This window comes from Hyla sarda, chromosome 1, assembly GCF_029499605.1.
Source record: "Hyla sarda isolate aHylSar1 chromosome 1, aHylSar1.hap1, whole genome shotgun sequence".
Classification (NCBI taxonomy): Eukaryota; Metazoa; Chordata; class Amphibia; order Anura; family Hylidae; genus Hyla; species Hyla sarda.
In genome coordinates, this window is record NC_079189.1 from 317,065,432 (window position 1) to 317,078,974 (window position 13,543).

Below are 13,543 nucleotides of genomic sequence, written 5' to 3' on the forward strand. Positions count from 1 at the left end.
TTATTTTATTTTTGGCACATTTATTATTTTAATTATTCTTACTTTGATATATCTGTCCTTTCTCTCTAATGCAATATACTTTTAAACTGTAAATTCTTTTATCAAGTAATAAATAAATGTACTTATATTAATACAAGTGTATGTGAAATGTACAAATATGCACCATAAATAGGGCATAGTTCTTTGGCAATAGGGGCAAATGTTATATACTTCCATATTTTACCACATCATTTGGCATTGCCATAAATATATTGTGCACATAAGCATACAATAGTAGTATATACCACTATAGATAACCAAATATTTCTAAACAAGTCTGACTGTGTAGCCTAGAGGGGCAAACCCCACTTTTTTTTTTACACAAATATCGTTATTTTAAGGTGGTACTGGGATAGGGGTGAGTGAGCCGCCATTGTCTATTATTAGTTCTTTTTCTATACCTACTATGAATATCATTTAACCATTAATTCCAAGATTGTGTAGTTAAAGGGGTATTCCAGGAAAAAACTAATATATATATATATATATATATATATATATATATATATATATATATATATATATATATATAATTTTTTATTTTATTTTTTCATTTATTTATTAACTGGCTCCAGAAAGTTAAACAGATTTGTAAATATTTCTATAAAAAAATCTTAATCCTTCCAGTAGTTATCAGCTGCTGAAGTTGAGTTATTTTCTTTCTGACAGCAGTGCTCTCTGCTGACAACTCTGCTTGTCTCAGGAACTGTCCGAAGCATTAGAGGTTTGCTACGGTGATTTGCTCCTACTCTGGACAGTTCCTGAGACAAGCAGAGGTGTCAGCAGAAAGCACTGTTGTCAGACAGAAAAGAACAACTCAACTTTAGCAGCTGATAACTACTGGTAGGATTAAGATTTATTTTATTTATTTATTTTACCATTATACATTACATCAATATAATCCATATACCAATAAAAAAAAAACCTCAAAAACAGGAAATGCAAAATATCCCTATATCAGCTTTTGAGCACACTTTCTGTTCATACTTCCCAACCTGACCTATGATGTACATGCAGATGAGACTATTTTTTGACCGTTTCTCTGAAACGTGAAGTGACCAAGAATTAGCAATTCTGCCATTGAGTATCTTTCCCCCTTTACAGCATTAATTGTGAAGGGTCAATGACATTATATTACTTTTCTAATAGTTTTTAGTAAAAAAAAAAAATGACAAGCTCCCCTTTTTGATTTTTTTTTTAAACAAACACCTTTCAGCCCCCCTACAGTACTTGTATAACAGTACATTGCATTACTATGCCCACATGTACACGCTCAATTATTGTACTGTTTTTATAAAAATGTCAAACATTTTCTACAAAATAAGAAGGTTTAAAATTGCCCTAGGCTGACCCGTATAAGGCTGCTTTCACACTATAAAATTAATCCGTTTTAAAGATCCATTTGATGTTCAGTTATGAAAACCCTGAAAATGGGCCATTAAACGTCCGTTAGAAAATCCCATTATAGTCTATGGGATTTTTACATTATCCGTTTTAATCCGTTATGAATAACGGACGTTATTTTGTGACGGGAGAATGACCGGAAGAAATAGTGCATGCACTATTTCTCCCGTTACTATCTTCCGTCACAAAATAATGTCCGTTAATAATGGACTATAACGGATTCAAACGGATAATATAAAAATCCCACAGACTATAATGGGATTTTCTAACGGACGTTTAACGGCCGATTTTCAGGGTTTTCAAAACGGAACATCAAACGGATCTTTAAAACGGATAAATTTTATAGTGTGAAAGCAGCCTAACTTTCTTATTTTTCATATATGGGGCTGTCTGAGGACACCGTGATCTGTAGTTACTAGAAATGAGCGAATTTACAGTAAATTCAATTCGTCACAAACTTCTCGGCTTGGCAGTTGATGACTTATCCTGCATAAATTAGTTCAGCTTTCAGGTGCTCCCGAGGGCTGGAAAAGGTGGCTACAGTCCTTGGAGACTCTTTCCTAGGACTGTATCCACCTTTTCCAGCCCACCGGAGCACCTGAAAGCTGAACTAATTTATGAAGGATAATTCATCAACTGCTGAGCCGAGAAGTTTGTGACGAATCAAATTTACTGTAAATTCGCTCATCTCTAGTAGTTATCTGTACCACTTTTGTGTATATGTTTGATGTTTTGATCACTATTTATTCCTTTTTTTTCTACGATGTGATCAAAAGTCATCAATTTTCGACTTTACGGTTACGCCATTCACCTTACGGGATCAATAACATTATATTTTAATAGTTCGCACAATTCCTCATATGGTGATACCAAGTATGATTATTTTAAATTAAAAAAAAATTCTGATGAGTTCCTGTATGCCCCCCGAAAACTTCAGACCTCATCAACAGTATTTATTAAGGGATCTGAAGGGTTAATGATGGGCATCAGCTTGATCGCTGATGTCTCTCATTAGCCCCAGATCCCTGGCTGCTATCAGCTGTCGATAAAGAGTCTTTGAAGCAAACAGGACTCAGGAAGTACCTGTATGTCCTGATGTGCCAAGCACCAGGCTGCCAGGATGTACAGGTATGCCCTGTGTGATCTAGGGATTAGAAAAGGGTTTGTGATTAGTATATTTTGTTGATATGTTTGTAGAAGGGGGGTTAGTCTCTCGGGGGGTTATATGAGTGGACATATTGTTATGTTATTTAAGCTGTTGCATTGGTTTTATGAATATCTATTCTTTATTTCAATAAACATTGCAGTCTCATCTAGTTGTTGTGTCCTTTACTTAGTGGCGTGGCGACCACTGTGCTCAGTGTATGAGGATAGTCTATGTTCTGAGCACAAAGCTTCAGAACACCGAGGCGCCCAGTAAGAGATAGCGGTTGGTCCCAGTAGTGGGACCCTCAAGATCAGATACTGATCCCCTATATCTACTGCATTATTATGTCAACAGTAACTTTTTGTATTGCATCAGTTTCATTTAATGAGTAGTAAAATACTGATAATATACCGATGCCAGTTAACTGTAATTTGAATTCATATCAACCAATAAAATGCAAGTTACACAGTTTACAGCTAAAGATCAGTTTATCAAAATCAAAGAAAACCCAAAAATAGCTTTCAAATATATTTTATTATTTTAAAAAAGTCATAAACATTTTTTTTTTTTTTGCACAGACTTCAAAAACATGAACAAAAAAGTCCCAATGCGTTGTTCCCTTTGATGCACTTCAGTTAAGGCCCCAGTGTAAACGTAATTTTCCCTCTGTAACCTGGCTCCAAGTGCAGAGATACAACAATTAGCAGTTTGTATAGTATCGATCTCTGGGGAAATAAACATTGAAGAGGAACTACTTCATGCCACCAATACAGCTCATGCGAACAATTAGGAAGAAAAGAAATTTGGACTGTACACAAACTTTCAGTACTAACAGTTCTTAAAGGCATGTATAAAAAAAATGGATACTGTATAGAAACAAACCAATTTTCTAGAAACACGCTGAAAAAAAGTGTAACGCTGCAGTCACTATTTCTGTTTTTGTAGCAGTTTTTAGAGCCAAAGCCAGGAGTTGACACATAAGGGGGAGAAACAAATATTTCTTCTTTTTGGATCCACTTCTGCTTTGGCTCACAAACTGCATGTGTGATTCCAGCCTTACGGCGACATTTTAATTGCACATTCTTAGCGGTAAATTTCGTTTTTGCTTAGTGTTACGAAAATGAAAGCTCCTTCAGAAATAAGTAGTGGGCACACTTTTCCAAAGGTGGGTACAGGACTTTACTGGGCTCAGTTGAAACAGGTGCTGTGGAATTATTCCATGAGAGATCTCTGTATACACAATAATTGTAGAAATAGAAAAAAGGTTGGTGTTTTTGCATTGTAACATAAATTTAAGTGAATATCTTCAGCTTGTTAGTCACACATCACAGATCTGAGCAGTGTGAGAGTTAGTAGACTCAAGCTTAGTGCAAGACAGTCTTTAGTTTCTTTCAGCTCCTTCACTTGGGCTCTGGTTTGTCTTGCAGCAGTGGTATAATGGACTCCCATGCTGTAAGGCACTATAGGAGAAGGAATTCATTAGAACGTGTTAAAATACATGAAACACATAAGTCACTTTTAACTGTATTTATTTATTTTTGCGTTGTTGCTTTTTCCTCCTCGCCTTCTAAAATTCATAACTCTTTTATATTTCCATTCCCAGACCCATACGAGCGCTTGTTTTTTTAACGTGACCAGATGTACTTTGTAATGACATCACTCATTTTACCCTAAAATGTATGGTAAACACCAAAAATTATTTTTTGTGTAAGGAAATTTAAATGAAAATCATAATTTTGCTAATTGGGGGGGGGTTGTTTTCGCGCTGTACACCTATGCTGTAAAAATGGCATGTTTTCTTTATTCTCTGGGTCAATAGGATTAAAATGATACCCATGGTTACATACATTTCTATTATTGCAGTGCTGTTAAAAAATCTCAACATTTTTTTACAATCTGTATGTTTAAAATTTCCCTATTTTGACCACCTCTAACTTTCTTATTTTTGCGTATTCAGGGATGTGCGATGGCTCATTTTTTGCGCCATGATCTGTAGCTTGTTTTGGTAGCACATTTGCGTATGTGTCTTTTTGATCGCTGTTTATAAATTTTTTTTGCAGTTTGATGTGACAAAAATGCTGAAATTTTTTACTTAAAAAAAAAAAAAAAAGAAACATTTTCACGTTTATGACGTTCACAGTACGAAATCATTAATATTACGCACGCGGCAATACCAAATATGTTTATTATTTATCTTTTTTTATGCTTTTTTGTATTAATATGGGGGGAAAGGGGTGATTTAAAACTATTGGGGGAAGGGCTTTAAAAAAAAATCTTTTTTTTTAAACTTTTTTTACATTTAAAATTTTTATTCCCCATAGAGGACTATTTATAGCAATCCTTAGATTGCTAATACTGTTCAGTGCTATCCATAGGGCATAGCACTGATCAGTATTATCGTCGATCTTCTGCTCTGGTCTGCTGAAAGGCGGATCAGTGCAGAAAACCCCGGGAGACGGACTGAGGCAGGTGAGGGGACCTCCGTCCGTCATCTTGGCTGATCTGATCCCCGTGGTGCTGCGGGCGATCAGATCAGCCATTATAAGTGCCGCACTGCTGCAGATGCCGTGATCTGTATTGATCTGTCAGCGCAATTTTGAATAAACATTTTTTTATAAAAAAAATAAAAATAAAAAAAAAACTGCAATAGATACAGCATGACCTGCACTGTAACCCCGTATAAAAATGTTAGTGTGGGTGATGCTGACAGATTCCCTTTAATCTCTTGACGATATTCCCCACCAGTTTCTAAAATATAAGCTACAGAAAATAACTTTCTGTGAGCATTACCAGGATGCTAGCAGAATGTGAACATTCATATTTGTAGACAACAGCTGACATACTATAGGCACAATCTCACACATAATAGAATATATATATATATATATATATATATATATATATATATATATATATATATATATATATATATATATAAACAAAATGAGAAACGGAGGAGAAGCACTGTGTATAAGGATTCCAGATCCATCTGGGTGCTCAGCTTCAGGAGCAGACCAACCCCCAATGAAATATCCAAAGTAAGGTAGAAACGGCACTCCAGGATGAAAATAAACGTGATATTTATTCACTCATCTGTGTAAAGCAACGTTTCAGCTCGACAATAGAGCCTTTCTCAAGCATAGCCAGCTATGCTAGAGAAAGGCTCTATTGTCGAGTCGAACAGATGAGTGAATAAATATCACATTTATTTGCATCCTGGAGTGCCGTTTCTACCTTACTTTGTGTGTAATCATGTGGTGGAAACTGTGTACCTGCACCAAATTTATTACATGGTGCAGGATATGTAATAAATCTGGTGCTGATCAAATTTTTTTACTTCAGTACACCACTTTGTATGTTACTCCTCTGCAACTTTTTGTGCGACTTTTTATCCTGTGCGACAAATTGTAAAACTTTTAAATAATGCTGTTTGCAGTTAGTTTTCTAAGCCAAGTCAGGGCTGGTGTAGATTTGCACCTAAGTAAGCGCAGTTGCAACAAAAGATGCAACAAACTGAGAAGTTGCACATCATCAAGTTCCTTACCACTACATGATATCAAGTGAAATCATGACTTTGTAGGTTCTTTTTGAAAAACCTAAAGCAAAAGTCGCACTGAAAAGTCTCTAAACAGCATCTGAGACAAAATTTGCGACAAAAGTACACCATAAAGCTAGGGTAAAACCAATAATAAATTTGACCCATAAAGTTGTTTTACCTTCTCATAGTACTGGATGTTCTTGTCGGCCATACCCATGAGTAGCTGGCGAAAATCTTGTCTCTTGTTATTTTGCCACCTCTCCATATCTGCCTTCAAATCTGCATTAAAGCATTCTACCTTGTCCTGGCACTTCTCAACCTCAGTTGGCACCTGACATTATAAATAGGAAAAACAATACACAGTAACTAAAACACATGTATAGACTATTCAAGAGACAATAATAGTATGTAGGTTTCTAAAAATACATATTTATACTGGAGAAAGCCAAACCACTTACTGCATACAACCAGTAGACACAGTAGACTTTATTAGGATACCAAGCAGTTTTCTTGCTGTAACACATATGATATGATAGCTGCTTTCCTGTAGGTATGTGTTAATGTGCTTGCCACTAGTTTTTCTATTGAATTGGTAAAATACAGAATTTTGAATCTCAACCAAAGTGGGTTTCACACTCTAAAACAGCTGATATACTCTAGTACAGAGCAGGGTAGAGGAGAAGCCATGACAGAAAAAGACATGGCTGTGGAGAAGAACATTAACTTGTAGACTATGGCTGACATCAATGTTCTGGCGCTGGAATTTTCTAAGCAATTCTCCACGTTTCACTTCCACAATTTTGATAAATTTCTGTCCTAGGCTTTCCAGTAACAATGTCTGATGCTCCTTAGGGTACATTCACATGGGCAGGTTTACATGGTGTTTCCCGATAAGCTGCAGCAGGCTTTTTGCAGTAGACAATCCGCAGCAGATCCCATTGTAGTCACTGTAATATACTAATATAACCAAAACAAGGGGGGGTATCCAGCTCCCAGGAAAAAATGTATAATTAAAAGTCCAAAATGTATTAATCCATTTTAAAGGGGTACTCCGCCCCAGGACATCTTATCCCCTATCCATCTTATCCCCTCTGCTGGGGACCCCCGGGATCTTGGCTTCAGCACCCCGCTTTCATTACTGCACAGAGCAAGCTCAATCTGTGCGTAATGATGGGCGATACTGGGGCTGGAGCATCGTGACATCATAGTTCCGCACCCCATGACCTCACAGCCCGCCCCCTTAATGCAAGTCTATGGCAGGGGGCATGATGGCCGCCACTCCCCCTCCCATAGACTAGTATTGAGGCGGCAGGCCATGATGTCACGAGGGGCGGAGCTGTGATGTCACGATGCTCCGGCCCCTGTATCGCCCGTCATTATGCACAGAGCGAGTTTGCTCTGTGCAGTAATGACAGAGTGGTGCTGCAGCAGAGATCCCGGGGGTCCCCAGCAGCAAGATCCCTGCGATTAAACATCTTCTCCCTTATCCTTTGGATAGGGGATAAGATATTGTGGGGCAGAGTACCCCTTTAAAGAAATCTTTCTTTGAATGCAATCTGCTGCAGATTTTGATCTGAGGGTTCAAACTCGCATCGGAAACTCCCTGTTAACCTGCCCCTGTAAATGTACCTTAGAACAGTGTACAGACTGGCTTGAACATGAGCAATTTATTCCTGGCTGAGCACCTCTGACACTTCTACTAATAAGTATAAATAGCTTTTCCAAAAATGTATTTCCAAAACAAACCCCTGCATCTCCTGCCCCAACTGGCTGATGGCCTGACAACAATCTTAGGTAAAAGTGATGACATGGCAAATCAACATGACACATGATCTCTGTAGTCTGACTGCAGCAGTGACCATAAAGACAGTGAAAAAGTCACCCTATATGCAGTGATTGGCTGCAAGGGTCACAAGTCAACATGCCATGTCAACTCTTGTGCTCAGGAAAGCATTACCAGATAGGGGCAAAATATTTCTTGGGCAGGAAAACCCCTTAAGGGTACATTCACACGTATGCAGATTTGATGCACAGGATTTGATGCGCAGGATTTTCTGCTGCAGATTTCAATGTAAACTAAATGACTGAGCACAGCTTCTAATCTGCAGTTACAAATCCTGCGCATCAAATCTGCGCAGGATCCTGTATGTGTGAACGTACCCCAAGGGTGTATTCACACATACAGTATACTGCACATATTTGATGCAATGAATTAAGGCTGAAGATTTGATGTTACAAATTTCAACATAAAGTAATTGACTGAACACAGCTTAAAATCTGCAGCTTTAAATTCTGTGCATCAAATATGCGCAGGATACTGTATGTGTGAATACACTCTAAAGTAATCACTGTAGAAATTCAAGTAGTAAGGAGCTAGCAATAATTTTAACTAAAAACTGAAACCCACTCCTGTTTTCTCTTCTCTTTTCAGAGCTGCAACTTCCAACTTGGCTTCATATTCTGCTTGCACTTGGTCTCTTTTCTTCAGTACATTCTAGAAATACACGAATAAAGTCATTGAACCTCAGTTTTTCCAAAGATGATGAAAAGTCAGATTTTAGAAGGAAATAATATCAAAAGGGTAGTTTCCTATTTTTTAACACTGCAGCTTTGGTTTTTTTCAAAGCCAGATTAAAATAAAGATTATAAATACCCCTTCCTGCTGGCTCCACATTTGGATTTTGCTTTAAAGGGGTACGCCGCTGGAAAACATTTTTTTTTTTACTCAACTGGTGCCAGAAAGTTTAAAAGATTTGTAAATTACTTCAATTTAAAAATTAAAACCTTTCAGTACTTATCAGCTGCTGCATACTAAAGAGGAAGTAATTTTCTTATTGAATTTCCTTTTTGTCTGACCACAGTGCTCTCTGCTGACACCTCTGTCCATGTCAGGAACTGTCCAGAGTAGGATAGGTTTGCTATGGGGATTTACTCTGGATAGTTCCTAAAATGGACAGGGGTGTCAGCAGAGAGCACTGTGGTCAGACAGAAAGGAAATTCAAAAAGAAATTCCTTTGTAGTATACAGCAGCTGATAAGTACTGGAAGGATTTAGAGATTTTTGAATAGAAGCAATTTACAAATTTGTTTAACTTTCTGGCACCAGTTGATTTAAACAAAAATGTTTTCCAGCGGAGTACCCCTTTAAAAAGTGAAGTGAAATTTTTCCAAAATATACTGTGACACCAACCAAAACAAGGTCCTTTCCGGAGCTAAAATGCCCAAACTTTGCTTATTGATGCAGTACATTTATCACAGGGTTATGTACCTGTTAGTACATTATTATGCTTAACGGTATTTAGAGATACGCTTAACAGCAAGTCTTATGGACACCGATACAGTCTAGCCCAGACCCTATTGACATAAATGGGATAGTTTACTAGGCATGCTCTTTGACCTGTGCTGAGGGAGAGGGAGGCTTATCTGTGAGCATAATGTATTTTGAATGGTAGCAGGTCCTGTGCGGTTATTTATACACTGTCAACATTTATTTTTTTTACCCCCTCACTACCCCTTTAATACCCAAGTATGCAAGCTCACTCCTAATTTGTATCACCATATGTCTGACTGCTACAAAAAAAAAAGAATAAAAGAAAAAGGGGGGTAGGGGGCATCCCCTGTCTCGATCCATGCTGAAACGGGAAAATGTACCATTATCCAATGCTATCTTTGGTAGAGCTATATATTATGGAGATCCAAAAAGGCAGCAGACTTTACACAATACTGTGGTCAGCAGCAACATTTATACAAGACTGTAGAATGACAGACCAACCACTAAACTCAATGAGCAGAAACATTGAAGGACAACTTACAGCTACAAATTATAGTATAGTAATTTTAAAGATTACACTAGCTAAAGGCTTGCTTATACATGCAGGGTCTGCCCCACTCTGCAAACTGCTGATCATTGGTGGTGCTAAATGTCAGATCTCTTCAGAGCAAAAACTCGTGGCCTATCCTTTAATGCAGACTATAACCAAAAGGTGTCAGAAAACACTGTGCATCCCAGCTTGAGTGCCTGCAGACCAGTCAAGTGCTCATGCTGACCCCCATCCAACTACAACGGGCACACCAGCATCACAGGAGCATAATGCAATAGAAGATAGTATGGTCTCATGTACCATGTTTTCTTTTACATTATGTGAATGGTGGGACAAGTTGTCAACATAATGTACTAAAGCGAGGCAGGCCGACAAGCAGAGGAAGTGTGATAGTCTGGGCAATGATCTGCTGGGAAACATTGGGTCCTGCTTTTCAGGTAGACATTACTTTGACATGTACCACCTATCCGACATCCATCAATCTGCTAGAAACCAAAATGGTCCGGTTTTCCCCATAGTGATCAAGCACAGCTCAGCTTTTATATTTTACGCTCCAGCTAAATGAAAGCTAAGCTGTGATCGGTTGCTATGGGGGGAGATTGATAAATCTGGGCCATTGTTGTAGACAAAGTACACCCCTTTATGGCAACAGTATTTCCTAAGAGCAGCAGGAAAATGAGCCCTGTCCCACTGGAAAATATTTTTTGGAAATGCTTTGAGGAAGATGATCGTTAAAAGGTGTTGACTGGGCCTCCAATATAGGCTGCATTCACACCACGTTTTGCAATACAGTTCCTGTATATGTTTTCAATTTAAAAAACGTATGGAACCGTATTTAAAACTGCATGCATTGACTCTCCATTGAAAACCGTATGCCAAACGATGCATATGGCTGCATCCGTTTTGTGTCTTGTACTGTTTTGTCCATTTGTTTCCCGTATCCAAAACCACAGCCTACCACAGTTTATGTTCCGGGTGAAAAACCGTATTGAAACCACAATTTTTATTTTTTTTAATTTATTTTTTAACATGGGAGTCAATAGGAACTGTAGAGAACCGTATGTGCATAAGGTTCCATCCGGTTTGCACCATGCGGTTTTTAACTTTGCACAGTTCTTTTCATGGAGTTTCATTCAAACAAGTAAAACTTTATACATAATGTAGTGAAAAGTTAAAAACATAGTTTTTTTTTTTTTTTTTACAAAACGGATGCAACCCGACATCATTTTTCTAACCATATACGGGTTCAAATTTGTACACCTTTTGATACAGTTTAGTCAGGTTTTGATGAATCAGTTTTTCATCAAAAATCTGATATGGGAACTGTATTGCAAAAACGTGGTGTGAATGCAGCCTTAACCAGATATCAACTGACTGACATTCATTATTATGTGGGATGGGATTAGTATTACTCTCAGCAAGTCTGGCTGGCTGACATTTAAGTGGAACACTGAGTGAAAGTATCTTTTCAGTTAATGCTGGACACAGTGTGCAACCATCTACACGCTAGTTCTAAATGCTGCATACTGGGACAACTTAGCACACACTAGCTTAAATTCTTTGTTATCACTCTCTTGCTCCTGTCTCATGACTGTCCCCATTGATGCCATGCATATTTCAAAGCATGATAGGATATTCGATATATGCAAATACAAGAACTAACTCATTTTGTTATCTGTAATTCATACAGACAACATTTATTATTTCAGACTTCCAGTTAAGACATTAAGGCATTATAGAACAGTTTATAGTCAGCTAATCTCACCTTCATAGATTCAGAGTAGAGGATATACTCTCTCAGAACTGGCAGGAAGTCCTCTGTGATATCTTCTGTCAGCTCCTCCAGTGCTGTACTGCAGTTTCCAACACAGGCAGACACTCCCTCCAGGGGCTCATGCAACTCTCCTTCTAGAGCACTCCAAGTAGAATAGACTGGACCATACTCTCGAAGCTCCACCAGATATTCTAATATAGGACATTGAGGCAATCAGAGACTGCTACAATGATCAGTATAAACCATGCACAAATAATACAAAAGAATTCCTTCTATGGTATTTATGACAAATCCACAATATATAGGTTCCACTTCAATCTTAAAAAGGAAAACGGTCATCCGGTTTATCCACATTAAACCCAATACTTACCTGCAAGCCCAGAGCGGTGTCCATCTAATGGTCCGCTTCTTTCTACAGCGAATTGCGCACTGGAGGCTGGCCCGCCAGGTGAATTGAATATTCACGGGCACAAGTACACACATGACCAGCGCCCATGAATATTCAAATTCACCCGGTGGCCCCTCTCATGTGGACAATTCGCAGAAGCGGCGGACCTTCAGAGGGACACCGTTCCGGGCTGCAGGTACGTATCTTAGAGACCCCGCATCGGTCTCCTCTTCACCTGCACTATAACCTAGTGTATTGGGTTTAGTGTGGGTGAATGGGATGACCTGTTTTCCTTTAAGATTTATGTCCCCCTTCTCAGCCTGTTTGTGGCTGCCGGAGTTAATCAAAAAGCCAGAAATACATCGGAGCCGTTTTATGCAATTTGTGTAACTCTCGTTGACTTTAATAAGAGTTGCGTAAACAGCGTAGTACCCATACAATTGTTTTTGGTCTCTAAATGATACTACAGACACACTGCAATCAAATATCTAAAAAGTTAAGAAATCATAAAACTTAAAACAATTTAGAAAGTTTATCCAGATTATAAAAATAATAAAATTAGATGACATAGAATATATATATATATATATATATATATATATATATATATATATATATATATATATATAAAACAAGGTGATTTTGCAGCACTACTTAGCTTGATGAAAAAAATAGTCGGGTGCCAGCTCCAAATGAACTTGATCAAAGTCCCAAAATTAATCCATCCAAAGAAATGGTGCAGCACTCCATAAGTAAATCCAAGGTGCAAAAAAGATTTATTCACTTCACATCATAGCATAGCAACGTTTCAGATCACACAGGATCCTTTTTCAAGCTCATACAAACACACATTAGGGGGTAATAAATACCCAAGTGAACATTTCAATCATGATATAATAATTATAGTGCCAATTAATAAAAAGTGTACAAAAAGTGCATATTAAGTGCATCATGTTACAGGTATATGGCATTAGTGCAATGTATAAATAAAGTGCATACGTGTATATTAAAATCATTAAAATAGCTTGAAAGATACAATTAATATTATACAAACATAGTCAATTGCACACACATGTCCGTCATATTGTATAATCATACCCATGTGTGGCAAACATAAATCATAAGCAAAAACACTGGCACGGAGAAGGAGGAACGCTCACCTGTTGTAATGCATAATGGCGCCGGCAAGCGTGAGGCCATCTCTACTGCGCAAGTGCAGAGAGTTGTGACGGGATCTGTGTGGGGATGTCAGCTGACTCACCCGATCACGTGTTCCGCGTCATTGTGTTGTTCTCGTATCACATGACCGTCGTCATGGAGACGGGCAACGCCAACTTGTGCTCTCTCCATGCTACTTGGTCAGATATAAACTATCCCATATTGATATATTAGGAGATCTGCCATGTTGTTTTAATCTACATATGTGGCTACCG

The 13,543-nt window shown here is 38.0% G+C and overlaps 1 protein-coding gene across 1 annotated transcript in view; it reads right to left on the bottom strand.

Moving 5' to 3' along the window:
* Positions 1 to 3,105: 3,105 nt before the first annotated feature.
* SNX30 (sorting nexin family member 30) overlaps positions 3,106 to 13,543 on the bottom strand; it is a 42,390-nt gene continuing 31,952 nt past the window's right edge. The window contains exons 6-9 of the mRNA XM_056518424.1: positions 11,714 to 11,913; positions 8,536 to 8,622; positions 6,307 to 6,459; positions 3,106 to 4,050 (exon numbers count right to left, since the gene is read on the bottom strand). Coding sequence (XP_056374399.1) covers positions 3,991 to 4,050; positions 6,307 to 6,459; positions 8,536 to 8,622; positions 11,714 to 11,913 — 500 coding nt within the window. The 3' untranslated portion in view covers positions 3,106 to 3,990. The remainder of the gene's footprint in view (positions 4,051 to 6,306; positions 6,460 to 8,535; positions 8,623 to 11,713; positions 11,914 to 13,543) is intronic.